This window comes from Sceloporus occidentalis, unplaced genomic scaffold, assembly GCF_023333645.1.
Source record: "Sceloporus occidentalis isolate IW3139 unplaced genomic scaffold, rSceOcc1.0.p SCAF_5, whole genome shotgun sequence".
Lineage (NCBI taxonomy): Eukaryota > Metazoa > Chordata > Lepidosauria > Squamata > Phrynosomatidae > Sceloporus > Sceloporus occidentalis.
In genome coordinates, this window is record NW_028316985.1 from 176,149,937 (window position 1) to 176,176,880 (window position 26,944).

Consider the following 26,944-nt stretch of genomic DNA (forward strand, 5'->3'; position numbering starts at 1 on the left):
GTCTTTTATCAGTTTTATCACTCAACAACTGTTTTTTTTGAATGGCAAATTAGTAAGATAGTCATCGTTCTTTCTGCTTTCTGCATTTCAGTTCCTTTTGATTGTACAGTCCGCCTTTCACATTTGCAGATTTTTTTGTGGATTTCATTATTGTAATTCTGTGGTCAGCCTCTGGTGGATGGAGTACCTAGATATTCATAGAAAGGTGTTCTTTCAGGTTAAAAAATATTTTTATTTGCATTTCCCCCACCTTTGTGGGGGTCCATGCCTCTTCCAACCATCTTGTACAATCTGCATTGTAAAATCCAACCATCCTGTGTATCTGTAACTACTTGTACACTAACTGTAGTCCTACCTAAACTGTAACTAGGAGTGTGCTAAAACTCATTTGAGTTTAACTGAACTGATGTGTGATTCATACTTCAAGAACTAATACAAAAATTGGTATGCAGTTATCCTTCAGTTTTTCACTTCTCCAAATCTGGCATTGATTTTTGACAAAATGTATGCAAACATACATATATGGGGGAAAGATCCGAGAGAAAAGCATATTTCAAAGGCAGATGCTTGTCAATTGGGTATATTAGGGAAAACTGCAAACAAAAATGCAACCAAATTTTCATTTAGTTTCCCCCCCTCCAGATTTTCAATGTGAAACAGAAATGGGATGAAACAAACTTTTGATGTGATAAAATATAGATGTAGAAAGTGCAAGAGGCAGATTTGTCTATTTTTATCTGTAGCTTCTTGTGGGACCCAGTGTGCTGTAGCAGTTTCAGGATTGACCTATGACTCTAGAGAACTGTTTGGACCCTTGCTTGGCCATGGAAACCCACTGGGTGACCTTGGGCAAATAACACACTCTCAGCTTCAGAGGAAGACAGAGGCAACCCCCCTAAGAAAAAAATCTTGCCAAGAAAACCCCATGATATGGGGTGGCCTTAGGGTCACCATAAGTTGGAAATAACTTGAAGGCACAAAATAACAACTTTCACAAGAGTGAGATTTGTTCAAATTGGTCCAATTAGCGAAGCAACATGACCAAGGAATAGGGGAAAAGGCAAGGTTTATTTTCTGCAGCAGAAATAGGTACAGTACATACTTTTTGAAGGTCCAAAATGAGATAAAGTGATGTTTTCAGAGCACCAGTGTGCTTTCTTTCTGCATAGAATACAATATGATTAGAAAGGTAGCTTAGCTATATTTGATTTTACTTGTACTGTATTTCTTTTATTCTAGAAGCCACCTTGAGTCCCATTCTGGGAGAAATGCAGGATGTAAATAAAGTGATTGATTTTTCAGTCTTCCCTGGAGATTTTCTTCCTTGGCAGTCTGCAGGGCTGTGTGGCACAACAGAGAATTCTGGCAACCTCCTGCATGACAGAGTTGCCACTGAATTTTGACTGCAAATTTAGTCAGTGGCAGGGACATTGGCAACAATCACAGAATTTCAGCAGTGTAGTCCCTGGTGGTCTGGGACTCTAAAGCGACTCTTTGACACTGAGATGTTGTACTATTCTGATTTAAATGGAACCACACCACAGTACATCTGTGTACTAGTGGGAGGGAAAAAATGTTCCTAGCAACAATAGTTTTTTTGTAAACTCTCCTTGTTGGATTCCAAAGTTTTTGGGGAGTGGAGTGGGGGTGGAAGGGAGGAGTGGTCTGATCTTGAATGGACAATCGAGAGTCATTAACTTTACAAAAAACTTGTTCTTGCTAGAAATGAAATCTGCTAGAATTTTTTTTCCACTTGTAGAAGGACTGTTATGATGAGAGGCTGCACTTCAGGATTTACCACTACATAACGGATCTGACAGCCTTTCAGATAGAAGATGGTCCTTTGTGAAGCATTTTGTAACTAAAAATCTGATGCTGTTTTATAGCAGCCTCATTCTGCCTGGGAAGTGCATGAAATGTACTTCTAAATAAATAAAGCAATTCCATATTATGCAAAAACTTCACAGGTTTAGCACATACTTAGTTCAATGTACCTGGATTACTAGAAAAGCGTGTACATGTCTTTAACAGGAGCATGAAATACAGTATAAAACCCAGGCACGAGTTAGCCTTGGGGAGACACAGGAGTCCACTGATCAGAGAAATTTATTCCTCAGGAACACTGATGCTTGTAATTATTGTGATGAATACAAAATAAAATCTAAGTTAAGTAAACTATCTGTATTTTTCAATTCCTTCGCGTGCAATCAGGAACAAGGACTTAATGTTCTCTTGGGCATTATGGCTGTCTGAGCCTTCTATAATCCTTTTATGTCAGCTCCTCAGCCCCTGAAGGTGTCTAGTTTAATCTGTGACTGTAATAGGATTTTCCATTTTGATTTTTAGTTGGAATGTGCTGCTCTCTGTAAGTGAATTGAATGTAAGTGTTTTTCATTTCTTTCATTTTTTTTAAGCAGGTACATAATCAGTTATCCATTAAGAACAATTTTGGGGATGTTTAGGTATGTCTGATTAAAATGACATGCTGCTTTCTGTTTGTGAAGAAAGTCACTAATGCCTTTCTGCTATTGATCAGAAGAGTGAATTCCATTTGCACTTGGAGTGGGCCCTACCATCTTTGACTTTGAAACTAAGTATTAGCTCCTTGGGCATAAATCTATAGAGGAAAGACATCTCTGGATAAATCAATGGTAATACTGTTATGTGACCCTTCCCACCAACCTTGCAACATTAGATTAAACAGATTGTGGGAAATAAGAAATAGCTGAGAAATTGTGCAATTGACAGTGCACTGCTTCTCCAGCATTTCATTATGAGGCATTCAATAAGCAATTTTGGCTTTAGCAGACGATTAGCATAGTTGCAACCTAATGCAATTTTACATAGGTTTATCAACTGGAGGGGAAAATGAGGTCATTTTCTTACCCCAATAAAAAAAAAAATTGCCTGCCCAAATGAAAATTTCCTCCAGCTCCCCCAAATTTCTAGGATTGCAGAAAGTGAAACTTTGAAAACCATTCTCACACAGAATTATTAGGATTTTGTTGCTGTTGGGAAAATATATTCAGAGGACGTTTTCCAAATCCGATGGTTGGAAGGTTGGCTTAGTGGTTAAGACACCAGTTCTTACAGTTGGAAGGTTGGCAATTCTAGACCTGAGTGCTGCATAAAGGAATGAGCTCCCATCATTAGTCCCAGCTTCTGCCAAACTAGCAATTCAAGAGCATGCAAATGCAAGTAAATAAATAGGTACCACTATGGTGGGAAGGTAATGGCATTCTGCACAGTCATGCTGGCCACATGACCACCAGAGTCATCTTTGGATAACGTTGGCTCTTTAGCTTAGGAATGGAGATGATCACCGTCTTCTACAGTTCATTCCATTACTTTTTCAGGCTGAGAGAATATGACTTACAATGAATTTTATACAATACGTAATTCCATTCTATTACAACTTATCTGAATAGCCTTTATATCCTTCCTCAGTGCTCCCTTTCCCCAGAGTCATTTTCACACTTATTTTTCATCCAAAATCTCAGTTCCTCTCGTGGAGGTAATCTTCCATCTTCTTTTCTCAATACTTTCTCAATGTATTCTTTCCAAATTCCATCAAAGTTACTTCTTTTCCATAATTCCCTTTTTACTTTCAGTCTGCATGTCAATTCATCATTGATCGCTAATTTTCATACGTCTTTATACCTCTCCTCCAATTGTACAGTTATTTTGTTTTCCAGCATCTTTCTATAATTAATCTCACTGCTGTTTTTATATTCATAATGCTTTCTGTTTCTATTATCACTTTCCCCCAAAATTTTTGTACATATTTGCATTGCCACTACGTATGCATATATGACCCTACTTCTTGAAAACCTCTCCAACAATTTTTTGAATTATTTCTTATCAATATTGTGTAATCTCACTGGCGTTAAATACCATTTCCATATCAATTTATAATAATTTGCTTTGATCTGTACTGATAAATTCTTCAAATGTCTTTATTCCAAAATTCTATCCCATTCCTTATCACATATTTTACATTCTACTTCTTCTTCCCATACAGTATTCCTCTCAAAATATTCTCCATTGTTTTCCCCCCTTTATTTTCCATCAACATTTTATAAATTTTACTAATCATTCCTTTCAAGTTCTCATTTTCCTTCATTTCTCTTCCTTTCTAAATTAATTAAACTACTGCTGAGTGGGGATTTGAATCCTGGTGTCCTAATCCAGCACTCAAAACACTACGCTACACTGACAACTTTGTCCACCCCAGTTCTTTGGATGCAATTTTTTTATTTCTTAGGCCTCAGCTGAACTTTCAAATTACTGCAATGCTAAAAATTTGAGAACTGAAGGAAGATGTCATGGGGGGAGGAAGCTTATTGGTGGGCAGTACCCTCATTTCCCTCTCCCTGGTAGCTGCACTTTTGCCCATCAGATACTGAATTCCCAGTACTGGTCTAGGATATGACAACCTGATTCCTGTTGCATGGCTTAGTGTTCCAAGTGTTGGGCTATGACTCTGGAGATCAGGGTTTGATTCCCCAACTCAGCCATGAAACCAACTAGGTGACCTTGGCTAAGTCACACTCTCTCAACCCCAGAGACAGGTAATGACAAACGAGGTAATAAACAAATCTTTCCAAGAAAACCCGATGATTGTCTTAGGGTCGTCATAGGTTGGAAATGACTTGAAGGCATACAACAGCAGCAACGGAATAGATTCACTGAATCAGTGCTGCAATGATAAGTGAACTGATAGGTAATTCAGATCCACTGATTCAGTGGGTCTGTTCCAGTTGGAATTGATAGCTAAACTGATTGAGTAAACAGTAGTATTCAGGCCCAAATCTCTCCTGGATTTTTTCTTCCATGGTACTATGGAAGATAATAGTTTGGAGTGCCAAAACATACACTGTAGCTCATACCCTGTGTTTTCTGTGATGGCAGGTGCTAGGAAAGTTCTTTTGCTGGCATTTCATACATAATGATAATTAAACAAGCTTGATTTTGAAGTCACTGAACACACATGTGTTGAATATACATTTGCACATTCATAGAATCATAGAATCATAGAATCGTAGAGTTGGAAGAGACCACTTGGGCCATCCAGTCCAACCCCCTGCCATGCAGGAAATCCAAATCAAAGCATCCCTGACAGATGGCCATCCAGCCTCTGTTTAAAGACCTCCAAGGAAGGAGACTCTATCACCTTCCGAGGAAGTGCATTCCACTGTCGAACAGCCCTTACTGTCAGGAAGTTCCTCCTAATGTTCAGGTGGAATCTCTTTTCCTGTAGCTTGCATCCATTGTTCCGGGTCCTGTTCTCTGGAGCAGCAGAAAACAAGCTTGCTCCCTCCTCAATATGACATCCTTTCAAATATTTAAACAGGGCTATCATATCACCTCTTAACCTTCTTTTCTCCAGGCTAAACATCCCCAGCTCCCTAAGTCGTTCCTCATAGGGCATGGTTTCCAGACCCTTCACCATTTTTGTCGCCCTCCTTTGGACACGCTCCAGTTTCTCAATGTCCTTTCTGAATTGTGGCGCCCAGAACTGGACACAATATTCTAGATGGGGCCTGACTAAAGCAGAATACAGTGGCACTATTACTTCTCTTGATCTAGACACTATATATCTATTGATGCAGCCTAAAATTGCATTGGCCTTTTTAGCTGCCGCATCACACTGTTCACTCATGTTCAACTTGTGGTCTACTTGGACTCCTAGATCCCTTTCACACGTAGTTTCATTCAGCCAGGTGTCACCCATCCTATATCTGTGCATTTTATTTTTCCGCCCTAAGTGCAATACCTTACATTTCTCTGTGTTGAATTTCGTTTTGTTAGCTTTGGCCCAGCTTTCTAGTCTATTCAGGTCATTTTGAATCTTGATCCTGTCCTCTGGGGTATTAGCTATTCCCCCTAATTTGGTGTCATCTGCAAATTTGATAAGTATGCTCCCAATTCTGTCATCCAGGTCATTGATAAAGATGTTGAATAGCACTGGGCCCAGGACAGAGCCCTGTGGGACCCCACTGGTCACTTCTCTCTAGGATGAAAAGGAGCCATTGTTGAGCACCCTTTGGGTTCGGCCGGTCAACCAATTACAGATCCATGTAACAGTTCCTTTGTCTAGCCCACATTTTACAAGCTTGTTTGCAAGTATGTCATGGGAAACCTTGTCAAAGGCCTTACTGAAATCAAGATATACTATATCCACAGCATTCCCTTAATCTACCAAGCTGGTAATTTTATCAAAGAAAGAGATTAGATTTGTCTGGCATGACTTGTTTCTCTGAAACCCATGTTGACTTTTTGTGATTATGGCATTGCCTTCTAGATGTTCACAAACTCTCTGTTTAATGATCTGCTCCAGAATCTTTCCTAGAACTGATGTCAGACTAACTGGACGATAATTGTTGGGATCTTCTTTTTTCCCCTTTTTGAAGATGTGAACATTCACACTTATGTGTTCAAAAGGCAGTGCACACATTTGATAAGATGCTAGATTTTGGGTGCCATTAAAGGTAGCTAAGTAAAAGATAGATCTGATTAAGTAAGTGCAGCAATCTTACTAGAAATTTATTCTGTTGAATCAATGACATTTGCACAAAAGAACCATAATGATTAGGATTTAGATTTCTCCTTTTCAGTACCAAACATTGTAAGTTTGATTCTTTATTTCCTGTGGGTTTCCAAAGTTCAGATTCCCACTTTGAAAGCAGGCTACCTCTTGAACTCACAAGTTCCTCACCACTGAGTAAATACTGCCCTGCAATTAAGTAGAGCCATTAGATGTGTTTAGCATTAAATGAAGAAGTAAGTGGATGCAATCTTTTTTGACGGTTTGCATTTTCACCCATCAGCTTTCACTGTAATTATCTGAGAGCTCTCCATATATTCATTAATTAAATGGTAGGCAGACGATGGTCATTACTCAGCAATATAAGTCCCGCTGGTACATTTTGTTAGTTCTCTGCATGATTAATATTTCTAGTATTACTAGGTCTTAAGAAAATGGGGGAAAGAGCTGTTGCTCACTGGTGGAAGACACAGCTTGTAAAAGAGATTGGGTTGATTGCTTGGCACCTCCAATTAATACAGTGTCAAGTACCAGGTCTAAGAAAGACATCTGAGATTGTGCTGGCCAGGGATCGGAGAATGTCTTTTCTGCTGTGGGTCACATTCCATTGCAGGTAATCTCTCTGGGAGAGTCAATGTGGTGTAGCAGTTTGTGTGTTGGACTAGGAAACCAGGGTTCAGATTTCTGTTCATTCATGGAAACCCAGTGGGTGACCTTTGGCAAGTCACACTCTCTCAGCCTCAGAGGAAGGCAATGGCAAACCTCCTTAGAATAAATCTTGCCAAGAATCAGGGTGACCAGATATAACCACAAAGGAGGGCAAGACACTTCAAAATGTAGGACATGCAAAATATGCAGGCCACTACAAAATAAAAGCTAAAAACCTTAATATAAATTCATATCATATGGTTTATTCATATCTATATTACATGTACTGTATTTTATTATGTATCCAGACATAATTTTCTGATGCACTTTGTTAAAATGCCTTGTTGGCCTATGCTGAAATTAAGGGGGGGGGGGGAGAATCCTTTCAGCATTTGCACTGTGTCCTCAAGCAGCCCATTGCCTAACACATTTGCTGTCCTTTCCCCCTCAGCTAGCCAAATACACCTTGAGCCGCCACCTGGGGGCAAGTCTTGTCAGCTGGTGATCCTAGGAACGAACTTTAGAAGGATCCATCCTGTTCCTCTATTTACAGTGAGGACAGGCTGCCAAGTAGACAAATTTCTCAGGTGGGAACAGCAAACCTAGTGCTACTCAATGGACTTAGGGGCCACAGAAATGGACGTTGGTTCTTATCTAGAGTACTTGGTACAGAATTTGAAATTAGGACAGTGGGATTACTATTGAAAGAAGCTTGCCAAAATCAATTTAAAGGAGTGCATCAGCATTTTCTGTGTCAAAGTCAAACCACTTAAGGTTGATTGGCATGGGTTTAATGTGAAAAAAGCAATGCTTCCCCAGAATGAAGACAGGAGGAGGGGGTGTCTGAAATATTTAGGTGTTCCTTAATTTATTTAGACAACCTTCACTGAAAATGTGTAGTGTAAATGAGGGCTTGGACTGAGATCTAACCTACAAAAAAGGAACCTGTACCATGTTAAACTCCACTTGCACAAGGCTTCCATCACTCCTTCCTTTGTCTTGAAAATCCACCTTTTTGTCTCACTTCCACCTTTTGTATAGCATCCTAGCATTTGGTGCAGAATGAGAGAATAGGCAAATACCTTTGCAGATACACACTCTTTTATTAGCAAATGCTTCATTTTGTGTGTGTGTGTGTGTGGGGGGGACAACTGCTGTACTGCTGTCATAACAATTTACATTAGTCATAGAAAATGTTATCTTTCCCCCCATATTGTGTCACCTCTATAACTACATTTTAATTCAATTGCTTCAGTTGTCTCAAAGTGAGAATGGTTGGTGGCATGCATATCCTCCTAGGTTATATTAGAAAGATATTCTGTTCTGATGATTTGCTTGAAGAAACTCAACAGCCCATGTTATATTATTGTCAGAACAGCTTCTTCAAGCTGGTAACCTCCAGATGAGCTGGACTAATATGTTACAAGTTGTAGTCAAACACATCTGATGAAAGCTGGGTTAGTGTGCTGGATTAAGACTAAGAAGATCCAAATTCAGATGTCTACCTAGTTACAATTCTCAGTGGAACAGCCTCGGGCCACTCTTTTTCCCCAAGGGTATCTCACAGCATTACTGTGAGAATGAAAACCATGCATGATCCTCTTCCAGAGATGGATGGGATATATTTAAAAAGTAATAAATAAACAAGTTCATGTGAATGATCTGCTTGCAAAAAATAGTCAAATGATGGTCTGTTTTTCTTTGCTTGCTGAATGTCCCAAATGTTCATTACTTCCCATCCCCAGGTAGGGTAGGGATAGCCCTGTTATCTAGTAGTGTTGTCAATATTGTGCTAAAACAAAGATGGGCAATCTTGTTTCCATTAACAGCTGCATCCTCTCAGGGTTAATTTGTCAGGATATGAATACACATGGTGAGCAATGCTGAAGGTGGTGGGAGATGGGACCTGAACATGGCCATCATCCTCGTCCTCATCCTCAATGAAACATATAATAATAATAATAATAATAATAATAATTAATAAAAATTTTATTTATATTGCCCCGCCTCTCCCTACAGATTGAGGCGGGGTTACAACCTGATAAAAACATACAATACAGTCATAAAATCCAACATAAATAAATTAAAAACAATAAAAATGATGTATGAAATAACACCTCCCCCATTATAAATTATAGGGATAATAAATTCATTTGATTTACTATTTTATTATATAAGTACATCTCGCCTTATATCCAGGACTCTCAGGGTGATATACAAGAAAATCAAATTAAACTGTTTAAAACAATTGAAAACAATATGAATAATTTAAACAGATTAAAAACATATGAAAGAGTTTAACTGCAAGTAGCAAGTACATTTCTATACTGCTTACCAGTGTAGTAAGCAGTTTACAAATTGCCCCCAATAAGCTGGAAACTCATTTTAGTGACCTATGGAAAGATGCCAGGCTGATTCGACCTGGAGCCCCTGGCTGGTATTCAACTCACAACCTTGTAGTTTATGAGTGAGTGGCTGCAGTACATACATTTAACCACTGTGCCATTTTGGCTCCCTTGCATGACAAAAGAAAGCCGAGATGCAGCAAGAGAAAAGCAGTTTAAGGAAGTGCTTCGACAGCATGAGGACAGGCAAGGAGAAATGCTTCTCTCTTGCTGCATCTCAGCTTTGTTTTGTCATGTGTAAAACACCTTCCTATGCTCATCTATGGCTATTCTCTATAATCATAATGCTTGTAATTTTAAAAGGGTCATAAGATAAGATGTAAAAGGTCTTTCCTATACTTTCTTCCAGACTACCCCTTTCAGCTCTTTGACCAATGAGAAGTCCCTGTTTGACTGCAAACGGGTAAGTGGAATCTTTTCTCCACTTTAAAAGTTTGTCCTCAAATGATGAAAAGATGTTACTGAACTTCTGGGAGATGATACAGTGACTATGCACAGGATTATGCTGCTTCTATAATTAAATAATAGATCAAAAAGCATTGGAAATTGGTTGGCTGATGGTTCAGACAAAGGTAAACTCTCTTTGGATTTGCCTTTATTTTGGCATTGAGCAGCTTGTTCTGAGGCTATTACAGTTTCTATTTCAAGAGAGCTGAGGAGGGCAAATGCAATTTGGCAGTAGAGTCGGCTTAATATTCAAGCCACCTACGTATTTTGCTAACACCATCCAGAGATTTTATCTCCTTTTTATAGTGCAATAATGGCAACAGAGAGCGGATACAAATCACATGTTCAGATGTTTATATTTGAGTGGGAATTATTTTGGTCACTGGGAAATTAGTGTTTGGCAGAAATGAAATATATGGATATATTTAGGATAGAAAATGGATGGTAATAACATATTTTGAAGGCTTGTAAAGCATATAAAGGTGTCCACTTCTAAGACAGCTCATTCCTTTCTTCACCCAAGTTTTTAGCCGTGTAACAAGAAGGCAGCTGAATCTGTAATTTCACACAGTTCCACATTTACTCTTGGTGTCTCTAGATGGATGACACCTAGCACTAAAAGTCAAAAGACAGTGTATATCTATAGGTATATGCTATTGTCCCCTTTGCAACAAACTTGGATTCTATTGAAGGGGATTTAAAAAACAACCCTGATGTACATTGGTATATGATCAGCATCAGTGCACAATGTGTGTTGGTGAATGTTATGAAATTGTCCGGTTCTTATTCCTGCATATGTAAATCCACTTAAAGAGATGCAACTCTAATGCAGGATTCTAGTCAGTGTCTGTAGTGCTCTCCCAGTGAAGTGGTGTATTTAGAACAGGCAGTTGGAAAGATCCCTTGGGGTCCTGCAGCAACTACTTGTCTCAATGGGCCCTGAGGACAGGAGAGCACTACAGACATAATTTCTGAGCACTCTGCTCTGCAGTGCCTCAGAAACCCTCAAGTTGGAGTCCTGCCAGGATGAAAAAATAAGTTTTTGCAAGCAGGTTTTTGGGGTCACACTTGGTCATGAATGTGGCTCCATAAACATGAATCCCCATCAGTTAAGAGACTGTAAGTCTGTCTTATAGTCTCCCAACTACTGAAAAGGATGCTAGCCCATATTTGTAAATCAAAGAAATGCAGTATTGGAACAGCACATTTACTCATCCAAACAGAAACAGAGATCTACTACCATATTCTCTACTTGTTGTCTTGTGTCTGCTCTGCACCAGTCAGCTAATATTACATTTGACAGAGTGATGCTAACAATACCAACTATCTGGGGCAGCATGAGAAAACACTAGTATAGAACAAGTGTGGATAGGCAATGAATCTGTATGGAATCTCCATAAAATATTCATAACTCTTTAATGAATTCGAACAAAACATTGGGTTGCATCTCTCTCCCTCCCCCCCCCCCCTGTCTAGCAGAATATCAGAGGCACAGGTGTTTACACAAGAGTGCTCAATGTGAGCTTGGTACCCTGTGGAATTGAAGGTTTGTGTTTAATTTTACATGGATGATATTTCATTTGCCCAGACAGGCTAATCTTTGTGAAGGGAAAGAGATTATTAGAATCGTACAGTGTATAATGGGATGCGGAAAGCATTAGGTGGCTCGTCTATTCCCTGCAAGTATTTCTTTTCTGGTTAAGCATATCCTTGAAACAATAATGTTAATGGTCCAATGTTTGCTTAATATTCAGTACTGTTGCTTGATCTTTGACTACACTAGGTGGGTGAAGGTTAATTCTGAATTCTGAGGTTGTAGTGCTTTAGGAGCATCTTCTAGTAAGAGGACGCCAATGGCACAGAACATAATATTCATGTTAGTTGCTGATATGGTTGCTTGTGGCTATGGCAGTTTTTCTGAAAAATGGTAATGGGAAGGTATTGTATTTCTTAGCCAAATATTCAGATGCCTGCTAAGCCCAAAGTCTTCCCTACGGTCTCAACCATATAAGCGCAACTCACATTTTTCCCATCACCATTTTTGGTACACTCCTACAGAGTAGTTCCACCTTTACATGATAGATACAGGAAATATAATACAGTTGGCTCTCTGTATCCATGGATTCAAGCATCCACAGCTTGAAAATATTTTTAAAATATATAAAAATTCCAAAAGCAAGACTTGATTTTGCTATTTTATATAAAGGATAGCATTTTACAGTCCATTGTATTTCATGGGACTTGAACATCCACAGATTTTGGAATCCATAGGAGGTCCCAGCAGATACCAAGGGCCCACTGTAGAATAAACTGAAAAGCAAGCATGGAGGAGCAGCACACTAAGAATTGCTTATACAGTTGGCCCTTCTTATACACAGATTTTTTATACACGGATTCAAGCATCCACAGTTTGAAAATGTTCTAAAAAAGTATACATTTCAAATATCAAATCTTGATTTTCCATTTTTTATAAGGGACACCATTTTGCTATATCATTATATTTAATGGGACTTGAGCATCCATGGGGGATCTTGGAACCAAACCTCAGCGTATAACAAGGGCCCACTGTACATGCTGATGTGTTTTGGTTGACTATGCTATTCATGCAAAGATTTCCATTTTGGTTTCTCAGATTAGTTGTGTTCTTTTAACCACCATATTTCACTGCTGTGTAACTATATAAGATCCCTGACTTCGTCTAGACTGAGGATGGAAGTTGAATGGGGGGATGTTGTTGGACTGAAATTCCTAGCAACCTTAGAGCTTTATTGCATTACAGAAGTAAGCTGACTTACAGTGAGAGGAAAGTGGCTTTCTGCATGCCCTTGAAGCATTTTCATTCTCTTCCCGAGGGAGGCAGTTGTCTTTTGTAGTGATAGGAAAATTCATTTGGCAAAAAGCATGTTTTTATGACCATCTTCCTCTGGAAGGAGAATGGAAGTGATATAGTTATAAGAAACCAATATAGGGCCACTTTACTTTAGGAACAGTGTGGTAGAGCTGTAACGTCAATAGCCAATTATTATTCCTTTGTCAGAAGACTCTACACACTGATAACCCCCTGCTAAATCAGGGCCACAATAAGCTACATTTCCCAGGGTTCCCTAGCACTGAGCCAGAGCAGTTAAAGTGGTCTCAAACTGGATTATTTTTGCAGTGTGTTTTGGACCTGAATCTCATAATTTACACAGTTGCTGGCATCACACTGTGCTTGCAGTGTGAATTATTCACCATGGAGCAGCAGGTGTATTCTGCAGCCAGCGGCAGAAGCAGTGTTGGGCATCCAGCAGTGTTATGTTTTGCATTTTCATTTTGTTCATTGCATTGCACATTGCAGTTGTACATCGTGCAGTGGCACTCAGTCATCAATGTGTATTGTGATTCTGCATGGAGTGGCATAGTCCTGGTGTAGCATATTTACACTACGCTAAAGGAATGCTGAATTGCAACCGCAGTATGAAAAAGTACTTTTTACCACCCATCCTGAATCTTCCATGTTTTAGTTTCATTCTAGTATGATGAGACGGGGAGGGGGGTGTCAAAATTCTTTATCCACTTTCTCTATGCTATGCACAATTTTATATATCTTAAAAGCCTTTGAAATTTTAGAAGCCCTGCCATTAATGACTGAAAACGAATGTAAAAACCTGAATGTATTAGAGGCTGCTGGCTAGCTGTTGGGGTGGCAAGTCTAAACATCTTCCATCAATTCAATTAGGAGAGTCAGGGATGTACACTAAAATTATTTAAACCCTGGTTTATTATATGTCCTATTTCACAGCTGAACACATGTAAGCAGAAGAACCATCAGGGGAGCATGCAGGGAAGCATTCTGCCTATTCTCAGAGCAATAATATATGGAGCAGGAAGAGGTCAAAGAAAACTTAATGAAAGGGAAACTAAGAATGACCTAGAATAGGATGGTCTGAATTTCCAGTACAGAAGGGGGTGGAATAAAATGCCTGCATGAAAGAATTTAGAGCAAGTCTGGTGAGCATTTGTGAAAGGAAAATTAAATTTTCATGTCTTATTAAGGAAAAAAAAGAGAGAAAGCTGGTAAGGCCGAAAGGTTACATAGATGTAGAAAGTAGACTCTCTGCCAGTCAATGAGTTCTTTCCTCTCAGAAGGGACCAGGGATGACAACAGAGGAGGAAGGGGGGGGGGAGTAGAAGATGATGCTATATAGTGTCTTGAGAGAATTTTTAAAAATACAAAAATGGAAGAGTAACTTGAAAATGATGTTAAGGACATCTAAAGGAAGTGAAATCCTGGAACATATCCATCACTGGCAGGGATTTTTGTGAACATTTAGCATTTCTATTGAACATTTCAATAGGTATCTCAGTAATCCACAAAACAGATCTTATGAGTAATATCTAGGATCTAATACATGTAGCAGATTATGGTGGAGATTTGGGAGGGGAGGAACAAGACAGAGACAACAATGGTTTGCCTGAGAACCGTAGTTACTAGTTTGATTTGTTAACTCACTAAACCTAGGTTGCCATATTCAAGTTCCTCAAATCTGGACACTTAATTTGCTAATATGTAAATTAAGCAAATGAATTATTGCATTTCACACCACCACTGTGTTTCATCATTGCCATTATTCTTATTAAAAATGCTGATCTGGAAGACCCAGGATAGTTTACCGGTTAGAATACTGGATTTGGAACAGGGACATCCAAATTCAAATCCTTGTTTGAGTCATTATCTCTCAGCAATCCTAACAGGCTTGTTGTGGTAACTTGTGCAGAAAGGGGAACCTTGTGAAGGAGCCTTGTGAATGAGTATTGGATTAAAACTTGGCCATGGAAATCCACTGGGTGACTTTGGGTGAGTACTCACACACTGTCAGCCCCAGTAAACCCCATGATAGGTTCACCTTAGGATTGCCATAAGTTGGAAATGACATGAAGGCACACAGCAACAACAAACATATATACTACTACTACTACTACTACTACTAGTGATATTTTGTCAGGCACAAGCATTTCCAGTGGTATCCTTGTCAGATCACTGTAAGGTTTTTGCTACATTTTTTTTAACCAATGGCAAAAATCCCCCTATAGATTCATGAGATCTCCCTTTTTGTTTCCCACTGAACTCTTGTGTTCAGGAATACAGAAACATATTTTCTAAGAAATGCTAAATTTTTAGGGGGAAACCAAAAGAAAACAACCAGTGGATGGAAAGAATAAAAAATGGCCCATATATTCTTACCAGGAATTGTGTTAATTTGTGTATATCTAATGCATTTTGCAGGAACCCAGATGTTTTTGTTGAATGAGAGGAAAAAGGGTATTGCTTAATTACAACTTAATTCAGGCTTTTTCTATCCTCCACTCAAAATGCAGAAGGAATTATCTTGTTTTCTGTTGCAGTATCTTCATTTCCTTAGTGTTCCTTTCCTGACAACACTGCTTCCCCCAGACTGTTTGAAATTCCAGTCTGAATTTTGTCTTCATGCTGTCAACTTGTCGCTTGGCGTACTCTGTCATTTGTTATGACACATTTTTAAAGAATCTGGATTTGAAACGCCATTGTGCTGTACAAGTGCATGCAAAGATGGTGATGAATAGCACTCTGGGATTAGTGGGTTTAGAAGAAGCTGTCATCTGAATGGTTTGGGGGAAATTGCCCCTGATTATCTGAGAATACCAGTGAGGCGCCTGGATAGCAAGGCTTTGCATTTCAGTTTGAGATTATCATAGAACTGATACCACAGTCCCCTTCAATTGCAGATGCAATCATGCCCTGGAGGCCTAAATAGAAGCTGAAGAGCTACAAGCAATGATACAGTTAGGTACCCCTGGCAGACAAGGAGAGGTGAGTGGCTACAAGAGAAGGAGTCTTTTTCAGTAGTAGCATCCCATCTGCAGGATGTCCAGAGCTTGAGGGAAAATCATTGATAAATTACTGTTAGTCAAATTTATTAATTCATTAGATTTCTTTCCAGCATGTTTGAACTCTACAGATTGCTGGAATAAGGCTGAGGGGATTCCTACATTTTAACACATTTGCTTAGGGGTGGCTGTTTCTCTGCCCAATACAATAAGACAGGACATAGGGAATAAAGGAAGGGGATTCAAGGACCTGAAGAAATGCATCACCTGGCCCTGCACTGGATCCCTTGTTCTAAGCTTACTGCTGCCTCATGGATTTTAGAATCAGGAGAATGGAGATGAAGAGAAACAAATGGTGAGGGGGCAGAGGAATGGAACGTAGCATTGGGGATTTGTTTGCTCAACAGAAGCCCTTGTAAAGAAGCTTGTAAAATGTGGGCTAGACAAGGTAACTGTTACATAGATTTGTTATTAGTTGACTGGCCGAACCCAAAGGGTGCTCAACAGTGGCTCCTTTTCATCCTGGAGAGAAGTGACCAGTGGGATCCCACAGGGCTCTGTCCTGGGACCAGTGCTATTCAACATCTTTATCAGTGACTTGGATGACAGAATTGGGGGCATATTTATCAAATTTGCAGATTACTCCAAATTAGGAGGAATAGCTAATACCCCAGAAAACAGGATCAAAATTCAGAATGACCTGAATAGACTAGAAAGCTGGGCCAAAGCTAACAAAATGAAATTCAACATGGAGAAATGTAAAGTATTGCACTCAGGGCGAAAAAACGAAATACACAGATATAGGATGGGGGACACCTGGCTGAACAAGACTATGAACTTTATCGCACTGGGGTAAAACCGTTCCCCAGTGTGTTCTAACGGGGGCGAGTGGGGCCGTGCACGGAAAGTGATGAGAACTGGATGGGGCCCAGAACGCGACTTTACCGCATGAGGAATGCCGCCGCTGCGCGTTCCCATCGTGTTCCAATCGGGTTCCAGAGGGCACCATTTCTGGGAACACTTTGAAACAGTTCCCAGAAATGGCGCCCTCTGGAACCCGATTGGAATGTGATGGGAACGCGCGGCAGCGGTGTTCGCCGTGCGGTAAAGTCGCGTTCTGGGCCTCATCCGGTTCTCATCACGTTCCATGCGCGGCCCCGCTCGCCCCTGTTAGAACGCACTGGGGAACGGTTTTACCCCAGTGCGATAAAGTCCTATGTGTGAAAGGGATCTAGGAGTTCAAGTAGACCACAAGTTGAATATGAGTCAACAGTGCGATGCGGCAGCTAAAAAGGCCAATGCAATTTTAGGTTGCATCAATAAACGTATAGTGTCTAGATCAAGGGAAGTAATAGTGCCACTGTATTCTGCTCTGGTCAGGCCCCACCTGGAATACTGGGTCCAGTTCTGGGCACCACAATTCAAAAAGGATGTTGAGAAACTGAAGCGTGTCCAAAGGAGGTTGACTAAAATGGTGAAGGATCTGGAAACCATGCCCTATGAGGAATGACTTAGGGAGCTGGGGCTGTTTAGTCTGGAGAAGAGACAGTTAAGAGGTGATATGATAGCCCTGTTTAAGTATTTGAAGGGATGTCATATTGAGGAGGGAGAAAACTTGTTTTCTGCTTTCCAGAGACTAGGACCCGGAGCAATGGATGCAAGCTGCAGGAAAAGAGATTCCACCTCAACATTAGGAGGAACTTCCTGACAATAAGGGCTGTTTGACAGTGGAACAAACTCCCTTGGAGTGTAGTGGAGTCTCCTTCCCTGGAGGTCTTTAAACAGAGGGTGGATGGCCATCTGTCAGGGATGCTTTGATTGAGAGTTCTTGCATGGCAGGGGGTTGGACTGGATGGCCATTGTGGTCTCTTCCAACTCTATGATTCTTTGATTCCAATAGCAATATAGCAAGTACATTTCTATACTGCTCATCAGTGAACTAGCACACCCAAAGTGGTTTACAATGTGCAAGCCAAGTGCCACAACAAGCTGGGTACTCATTTTACCAACCTACAAAAGGATGGAAGGCTGAGTGGACCTTGGAGCTCTGCCTGGGATTGAACTCACAACCTTGTGGCTGCAGTACTGGTATTTAACAACTTCGCCACTAGGGTTTCTTTGGGCTCTTTTAAATCTGCTACCCCCCAATGGCTGTCAGAACCCAGGATGGGGTGCTGCTATTGTTTTCTGGTGTGGTGGTGAACAAAGAGGCAATTCAGATGATGAAGGTGTGGCTGCTCTGGGCTCCAAGGGGAAGGAAAAGGAGAGTGTACTGTATATGTGAGCACACCCTCATTTCTTCCCCTTCTGAGATGAGACCTGCTTCTTCTTCATTGTCTGAATTACCTCCCAATTACCTTCTCTTTCCACTGGTCAGAAGCAGCAGCAACACCAACCACCTTCCCCAAGTATTTGACTGTTCTTGGAGTGAGGGTGGGAGGAAATGGATTTGTGGGGTGGAGCAGGGTATTATGTTCAGCCTCCTTAATGTGAGATTGCAGCCTTTGTCTCACAACTCTTAGTTTCTGCTGTTCTTTGCTTTAGTACTATTCACTCATATCTCTGACCTCAAAATGTTGGAGTCCAGAGCAACAGAACAAAGCCAAAACGTAGGGCCAGAAACAGATAGATGACGTTGCTAGCATTATACTTGGGTTCATTCTTTGTTTCTTTGTCAAGTTACAAATTGGACCAGTTTAATGAGACAGATTAATGAGGGCCTGTTCAAAAATGTACTGATTCCCATGAGTATTGTGATGACAAATTACAACGCTAAGTTGTTGCATAGCTACAGAGGATAGAACCTGTTTGTACAACACTGGATGATGAATAATATAGGTATGTAGCTGCATCTGATTGGTATCTTAAGAGTTTTTTGAGGTGGCCCATTAAATAGGCAGTCTCTCATAGTGCAATTTGTACATAAGTACTTTGAACCGTACCCTTACATTTGTGGGTAGCTAATTCTGATGGTAGCATGCTGATGCTCTTGTGTTGACCTACCTGATTAGGAGGTGATTAATCATTATTTGCCCCAACTGACAACTAACGGTTATTAAGGGTGGCCTCCTATAGAGTGTGTTATAGTCAGTTCTCCTTGTTCGTCCTGTGCTTACGGTTTAATATTGAAGTATGCTGTGCATCAGGAATAAGGAAAAGAAAGAAATACTGTGAAAATAAAGCAGGTTTGCGTGATTATTTGGAGAGGATCCTGCAACCTCTTGGGCTTCTGATATTTTACCAGGTATTCCTTATCTTTGCAATGACAAGAGTTCAAATCTCCATCATCATCATCATCATCATCATCATCACCACCACCATCACCATCATCATCCCCAATTAGAGTAGATACACCAAATTATCAAGACTTATAAAACTTTTGACTTTCCAAGGTCCCTTCATTCAGTGAGTCTTCTCTAATTGGTTTTAACAATTAGATTTAGCTCAATATGCAATAGCAAACAATTATGTTGTGCCCCTTATGGGAGGAGTTAACTAGACCAATAGATAGATAGATAGATAGATAGATAGATAGATAAAGTAAACAGTGAAAAACTGCAGGAGACAGCTAAATTGGACACAGGCCATCTATTAAGTTTTATTTTAAAGGAAAAGGAAAATCAAATTAATATTGATTAACATATATTGTTTATTAATAACAATATCAGGAAAACAACATGAAGGGGTGTAAATAGAGGCATAGAAAATGTATTTATGTACATTTATATCCTCTAAAGGAATTCAGTGTGATGTAGTGAGGGGAGGGTTGGGATACAGGATTGTTTCTTTTTAATTGTAATTTTATTTTTACGATGTTTTATCCTTTTAATTGCTGTAATCCGCCTTGATTCCCTAGGGAAAAGGTGGAATATAAATAACAACTTCTTTTTCTTCTTCCTATTATTATTATTATTATTATTAGTATTAGTATTAGTATTAGTGGTTTGAGCATTGGACTATGAGCCTGGAGACCAGGGGTCAAATTCCAGCTCCACCATGGAAATTCACTGGGTGACATTGGACAGGTTACACACTCTCTGCCACAAATCTTCCCAGCCCCAATCTTAGGTTGACAACTTGGATAGTTTTGTGCAAGTTTGGGACTGATCAGAAAACTTTGGCTTCTCCCCAAAAACAATTCCTCATAGGGGCCTCTTCTGCATGGTACTTTGTGTGAAACAAATTTTAGTGACTATAGTTGCTGCTACCATTTTTGTTTCCTTTAAATCATAAATGAAATCATGAACATCAACATAGGCCATGAAGGGTACATTTCTTAATAAGGTATAAATGGCATAGTTTAGACTTTTGTGGATCCTCAGTCAGAAGTAAGCCTTCTAGAACTTAAGGACTTTCTTCTGACTAAAGGAATGGTGATAATCAATAAACAAAGAAACAGAAAGAACAAGAAGAATTTAGAGGAAGAATTAACAATCCTGCTTTTCAAAGATTTAACTTCAAACAAATAAATGGCTAAACATAGCAAGATAAGGAGAATCAACATAAGAACGGCCTGTCTATAGGACAGAGAAAAGAGTTGCTGAATATCACCATTGCAGATATAAAATATTTAGTACCAAAATAACAAATGTTAGTTGAATCACATAACATAAAGGACAAAAGTACAGAATGGAAAAGAAAAGGAGATGAAACAAAACCTTGGGGGAAAAATCAATAAATACAGGAAGAATAGAAGCAGAGAAAACCTTAATATAATTGTGACAAATAGCAATGGAAGGATAAAAAGAAAAAGAAACACTACAGATAAAAAAAGAAATTTGAACAGGAACACAAAAGCCACAAGGAAATAAAGAGGAATAACAAGCAGAAGATAGAAAGCTAACAGGAAGAACAACGGAATACCAAGAGAAAGGATAACAGAATACTGGCATTAAACATTGATCTTGCACTGTGATATATGTTGACAACAGTGTCATTTGCACTCTACATAGGACAGATAAGCCGGTCTTTATGGAAAAGAAGTGATGGACACAAATCTAACTTCAGAAATGGGCAAACTTCCAGGACACTCTGTCAATGATGTTAATTTTGTCCATTCATGAAAAGAGGAACTTCAAAGACAGATTTTATTGTGATTTTTTTAAAAAAAGAACCTGCTCGATTTGCTATGACCTGAACAATGATAAAGGCTTAAAAAATGCCCTGTGTTACTCAGAGATGTTTATCACACTATACCCTTAAAGTGCCACAATTCCAGTTTGACTCCTCTAGCTGCCTCCTGTTGCATTCTGGGATTGGCAGTTTTAAGGAGGGGTATTTAGAATTCTCAGGCAGAAGTTCTCTGCCTGAGCCATGGGAACCCATTGGGTGACCTTGGGCATGTGCTGGTCTATGACCGTAATAAAAATGAACTGAATGGAGTTCTAGCCCAACCCTCAAACCACTACACCACACTGGTTGTCTTCTGGTTGTCTTCTGCCATGTACAAAAGACAGCTTTCCAGCATTGGATTAGGCCCCCATGGTCATTTTGGGGCTAGGAAGGACAGGGATGTCTCAACAGTTTCTGTCTGCCATTATGCAGCTGGGAGAAAAGCAGCCATTGTCATCCCAAAGGGTGAGTATCCACTCTTCCACCAGCTGCAAAACTAGGGCTGGACCCTACCTGGCTGGCTCTCTTTTGCTGTCCTTGAGCTACTAAATGGCAGCCCCTGATTAATCTAGCTTCTAAATGGAAGTGGTGTGTCTGCACCATTTCTATAAGGTTGCCTTCTGGCAGTGTTGTGATAATCAGTGGCATCACTACAGGGATGCTGGGTGTGTGGACCACACCAGGTTACATAATCAGAGGGACTGACACTGGGCAGCAGTGAGGTGTCCCAAGGCCCCAGAAAGAAAGGGGACGTCTCTTCTTGGCATGTGACTCCCCTTGGGGGGGATGATGGGTTGAAGCCATGGGCCTTTCTGTTTGCTCCCCAGCTACTGGAGCATTCCCCTCTCAATCTGCTTGGCTCCTTTCAGCCATTGTCCTGGGGAGGGGGTTGTTCACTGTTATTTCAGCTTTCCTTGAGAGTGGAATTCTTTTGTCATTAAAAAACTGTTATTGCTCATGGGAGCATCCCATCTTTGCTGTTTGAGCTGGGAGGGTGGCAGTGGCAGGATGCTAGGATCCCTGGGATGAGATCATCCTTCCTATCTGCATCCCCATCCCAGGAGGTCCATGGGGGGGGGGGGGGAGACATCAGGAGTTAGCACACTGGGTGACACCAACCCTAGTGATGCCACTGGTGGTAGTGTTAGAAGCATTGCTCATGGAGGTACTGAATACCTTCTTATACAACCAATGTAAAAGCACACCCACTTGCATAACCCTAGGTTGTGCAAATGTATGTCAGCCACATCATTCCAGCCTGACACAGTTACCTCTTTGGAAATTTCAAATGATGAGGCTTTTGTTTGCTTTTGCAAGATCAAAGCAAGGGCCAAGCCCCAAATCCAGATCTGATTTTCAAAAGACATGATTGAGTGTGTTCATATTTAAAAAGAAAGAGAGAAGTTTCAGAAATGGTCACAAATAGGAATAATATCCTTGGCCATTGTTGTATTGTATGGATCCATATGCTCAACAAGGCTTTAAACCAGTTTGATGGGGACATGCATTTGCGTGTGCTGAATTGTAATTAATTGACACAGGAACTTTTGCAGTTTGCACATTTCCTATCCTAAAGCTGTTTATTTCTTCACATAGCTAATTAGAAAAATTAAAAATGGGGCATGTATTGGCAAAAGGTTGCCAGCCTGACGGCCAACAAACAAATGATTTAATTACTGAATTGCAGATACATAATAAAGGATGAAGCATCTTAGACATACAAACAATGAGCTTCTCATTAATTAGGCAGTAAGAAATGTTGTAGGAGTGGGAAATGGGATAGGAGGAGGTGGAAGGAATTTTAAATGCTCATAATTGCTTGATCTTCTATCTGGCCTGAAGCAAAGCAAAACCCAGGCGAATCTTTCTTTTGCAAAATGGAGCCAGAGGAGATGGGAATAGCAATGAAAGCCAATAATTTGTCTAGGCAGAAAAATGAAACAAAAATCAAACACTAGGCTGAGCTGGATTTGTTTCCCATCCCATTTAATTTAGGTTGTTGTCTATGTCTGGTTAGGATCTTGACAGTGGCAGCAGAATGGTAAATCTGCCCTGGGTTTTAGTAGAAAATTTAATGGACCTATCCAAACTCCCACACCCATCATTATCTTAAACCATTGACTAAGACTCAGAGCAAAGTCACCTCCCCTCTGACATAGGAGCCATCACCTGCCACTGGCTTTTGAAAATAGTAGAAGGGTAAGAATTTGAGCATGAATCTAACTAAAAGTCCTGAGCTTTGGGGAAAATTGGGGAGGGGTAATGGGACATTGGTGGGGGCAGAATGTTTTCTGTTACAGCAAAAAACATAAGCTGGAATTCTTAATTGCAGTTATGGATGTGTAACCTAGAATTATTCATACATACTGGATTCGTAGTCATGATCCCTACATAGTCATGATTATGGTAATAGCGTAGGGAATATGTTGGGCTCATAAGCTCTGTTTTATGGGGCAACAGCTGCTGTGAGCAATGGAGGCGTGCATCAGTTTTGAATCCCACCGTGGGAGAAAGGAGGGATATGAATCCTGGAAATAAATAAATAAATGAAGACTGACATTCAGACTGACATTTCCACCTTCCTCCTGCAAGCAATCTTTGGTGCAAGGAGGAATTGTGACAGGGATTCTCTTTCTGGTTGTCTTATGGAGATCACTGGAGGGAAGGGGATGGAAACATCACTGGGTGACCTTGGCCAAGTCACACTCTGTCAGCCTCAGAGGAAGGCAGAGGCAAACCTCCTCTGAACAAATCTTGCCAAGAAAACACTGTGATAAGCTTGCCTTAGGGTCATCATAAATCAGAAATGATTTGAAGGCACACAACAAGAACAACATCAATAGCCTGTAGTCTGAGCAGGAGCAGCACTCATCCCGCCCTCTTGACCACAGAGAGTCCACTGTCAAAGCTCACTTTAGATGTCTGGTAAGATTAATTCTGCTTCCAAAAAAGGGTTGGATATTCCTGGACACATGGAATTTTGGAAAACCGACATATACAAATTCAGGAAGGGCTTTTACTAGAAGGTTGTTGTTATTATTGTTGTTGTTGTTGCTGCATGCCTTCAAATTGTTTCTGACTTATAGTAGCTGCCTAAGGCAACCCTATTACAGAGTTTTCTTGGCAAGATTTATTGCAATGGAGTTTGCCATTGCCTACCTGTGAAACTGAGAGGGTGCCCAAGACCACCCAGTGAGTTTCCATGGCCAAACTGGGATTTGAACCCTCATCTCCAGGCTCAAAGAAGTGGAGAAATGTATTTTAAGATGTAACCCTTAGACTTTGTGAACTAAAATCTGTTGTTACTCCTACCTGCTGAAATCAATGGGATTTCAAGTCCCATTAATTCCAGCAGGTCTACTTTAGGAAGAGCTCATTTCCCATTTAGCCCAATGTAAAACAGAAAGAGAAGAGGAGAACCCTGTGGTTGCAATCTGATATACATTTACTTGGGAGTTAAAACCTATTGAACTCAGTGGGACTTATTTGTGAATAAATGTGCACAGGATTACACTGTAGTATTTCAACTAGATTTGACAACAGCCCATCTCACTGCTGAGAATGAAAAATAAGCATTCTCATGAACAATCAGTTGGGAAATTACCAGGTCCAAACCTGGCAGGCTAATGTAAAGTTTCATTAAAGCATCTCAGAGCAGAAACGAAGAATCAGAAGTGACAATAGGAACTTCAGAAACAATCTCATAATGAAAAGCTTGGTAACTAGAGGTTTCTGTCCTTCCAAATAGACATTGGTAAAACACTACAATGGTTCATTGTGTGCATCCAGCAAATTTTCCCAGTACACCCTGAAAACAATTATGTGTAGTCGAGGGAAGGCCATATGTTGACATTTTATTGAATTTTCAATTTCAGTCCATTTGTGCTGCTGTGGATCAGAGTGTATTACCATGAGCTGCAACATTAAGACAACACAAACCCTGTGACATGGGGGACTACAGAAATATTACATTTGTTAACTAGGGTACAAGAGCGCAAGAAATTTGGTTCCACTCAGTTGCTGCTCTTATTCCCTGTGTGGAGCTCTTTCAAGCAGCGAGCAGCTGTCATATTTTTGATGGACCTGAAAATTCCCCCTTTTACAAATCTGACAAATGTTAAATAGGGTATTTCTTTGCCATGAAAAGAGATAATAGAATTTTGATGGCACACTTTATGGCTGGTGGAGGAATTAAACACCAACATCAGTGGGTTTAATTACGACTGCCATTTTACACAGCATATTGTCAATAGGGACAACTCCCTCACCCATTTTCCCTAAATTTCTTGGTATATACTCTGTGAAATTATTGTTCACAAACAACATCAATCAAGCTAAAAGAAATGTAAACATTTGTCTGGAGAAGGCAATTTGAAAACCGTGGTTTGCAGACTTTGTGAAAGAGAAATACGCTATTTAACATTCATAATTTGACAATGGAGATACCAAAAAAGTGCCATAATTTATGAAGAGCCAGCAGTGCATTTCCTAAGCTATTGGCGATTCCCTTATATCTCCCATGATACTAGTTTCCAGTCTATAAAAAGGTCTATCTTTTCCCATCACAATAATAATTGAAAGTTTCCTGTCTATACAGAGCTAATGTATAGACTAATAGCCAAAATGTGGATTGTTGAGTCAGAAAGAGTCCACAAAAAAGTGACATCTGTGACAGCTGGTTGATCCAATATCAGTGAGATGGTCAATCCATTCTGGGGTTTCCACTAAACTTTAAATGTTTCCAAACTTTAAAGGCCATCCAAAGTGCTGAATTCATATGGAGAATAGGGTATAGAATAGAAAGAATCTTGGATAGATGTTTTAAAGTTCAGATGAATAGTCTCCCTCCTTGGAGGTCTTCAAACGGAGGCTGGATGGCCATCTGTCGGGGATGCTTTGATTTGGATTTCCTGCATGGCAGGGGGTTGGACTGGATGGCCCTTGTGGTCTCTTCCAACTCTACGATTCTATGATTCTATGATTTGAGACCTCATTGACATGGAAGCCAACATGGAAGGCAAAAGCTTCTCCGTTCTTCAGTGACCAGATGTTCTCACTGGGAAAAGAGGGCAAGGCACCGCAAATATAGGACATTCAAGAAAAATGTGGGACATGACCATATAAAAGCTGAAAACACTCATGTAAATATAAACTCATGCTTCTTAGTCCTGCTCAAATTTCGGAATACCTCCACACCAGAACAGACAGAACTGAGAACAATTTGGTATGCAGTAAAATGGCTTCAGATATTAAATGCTGCAGTGGCCAGTCTGTCATGAACTCAGCTGCCGCTTACTTTTCCCACTCTCAGGTCTATAGACCTAGGCAACAGAAGTGAGAAGTATATGAGGAAGGCCTATATGAAGCCCACCTCAAATCTTATGAGATGAGGTCATCTTGCATGAATTCCAGACTCCCATGAGGTCTTAGGTAAACCTGAAGCTCTCACGAGAAACCCTCCTCTCCTGAGACTTGATGTAGTATTTATGCAGGTCTGCCTTAAGTGTACTGTTCAGTCTTAACCTGACCTGACAAGAAAAAGTGTTGTTCTGTATTGCTGTTTGAAACACCTGTCTGGGGAGTCTAAAAACTTTTTTCACTCGGGCTCGCCACGCCAGTGACTCTGTTGATTGCTTGGGCTGTAACTCCTGGAATTGACTCTGGGTGGCTCTATCCATAACTTCTGCGTCACTTTTGTTGTTATTGTTGTTTGCCTTCAAGTTGTTTCTGATTTATGGCTACTCTACAGCGAACCTACCAGAGGGTTTTCTTGGCAAGATTTATTTAGAGGAGGTTTGCTTTCATCTTCCTCTTTGGCAGAGAGGGTGTGATTTGCCCCAGGTTTACATGGCTAAGTGGGGATTTGAGTCCTAATCCAACACTAAAACCACTATACCATGTTGGCTCACTGCCACATCCAAATAATAGCATACAGTGG

At 40.2% G+C, this 26,944-nt stretch overlaps 1 protein-coding gene across 5 annotated transcripts in view; it reads left to right on the forward strand.

Moving 5' to 3' along the window:
* The window catches only part of LOC149313197 (ras-GEF domain-containing family member 1B), a 268,019-nt gene that overhangs the window by 51,083 nt on the left and 189,992 nt on the right, over window positions 1-26,944 (forward strand). For all 5 annotated transcript variants that reach the window (XM_089526246.1, XM_089526248.1, XM_089526247.1 and 2 more), the window contains exon 3: window positions 9,950-10,003. In XM_089526246.1, coding sequence (XP_089382372.1) covers window positions 9,950-10,003 — 54 coding nt within the window. The remainder of the gene's footprint in view (window positions 1-9,949; window positions 10,004-26,944) is intronic.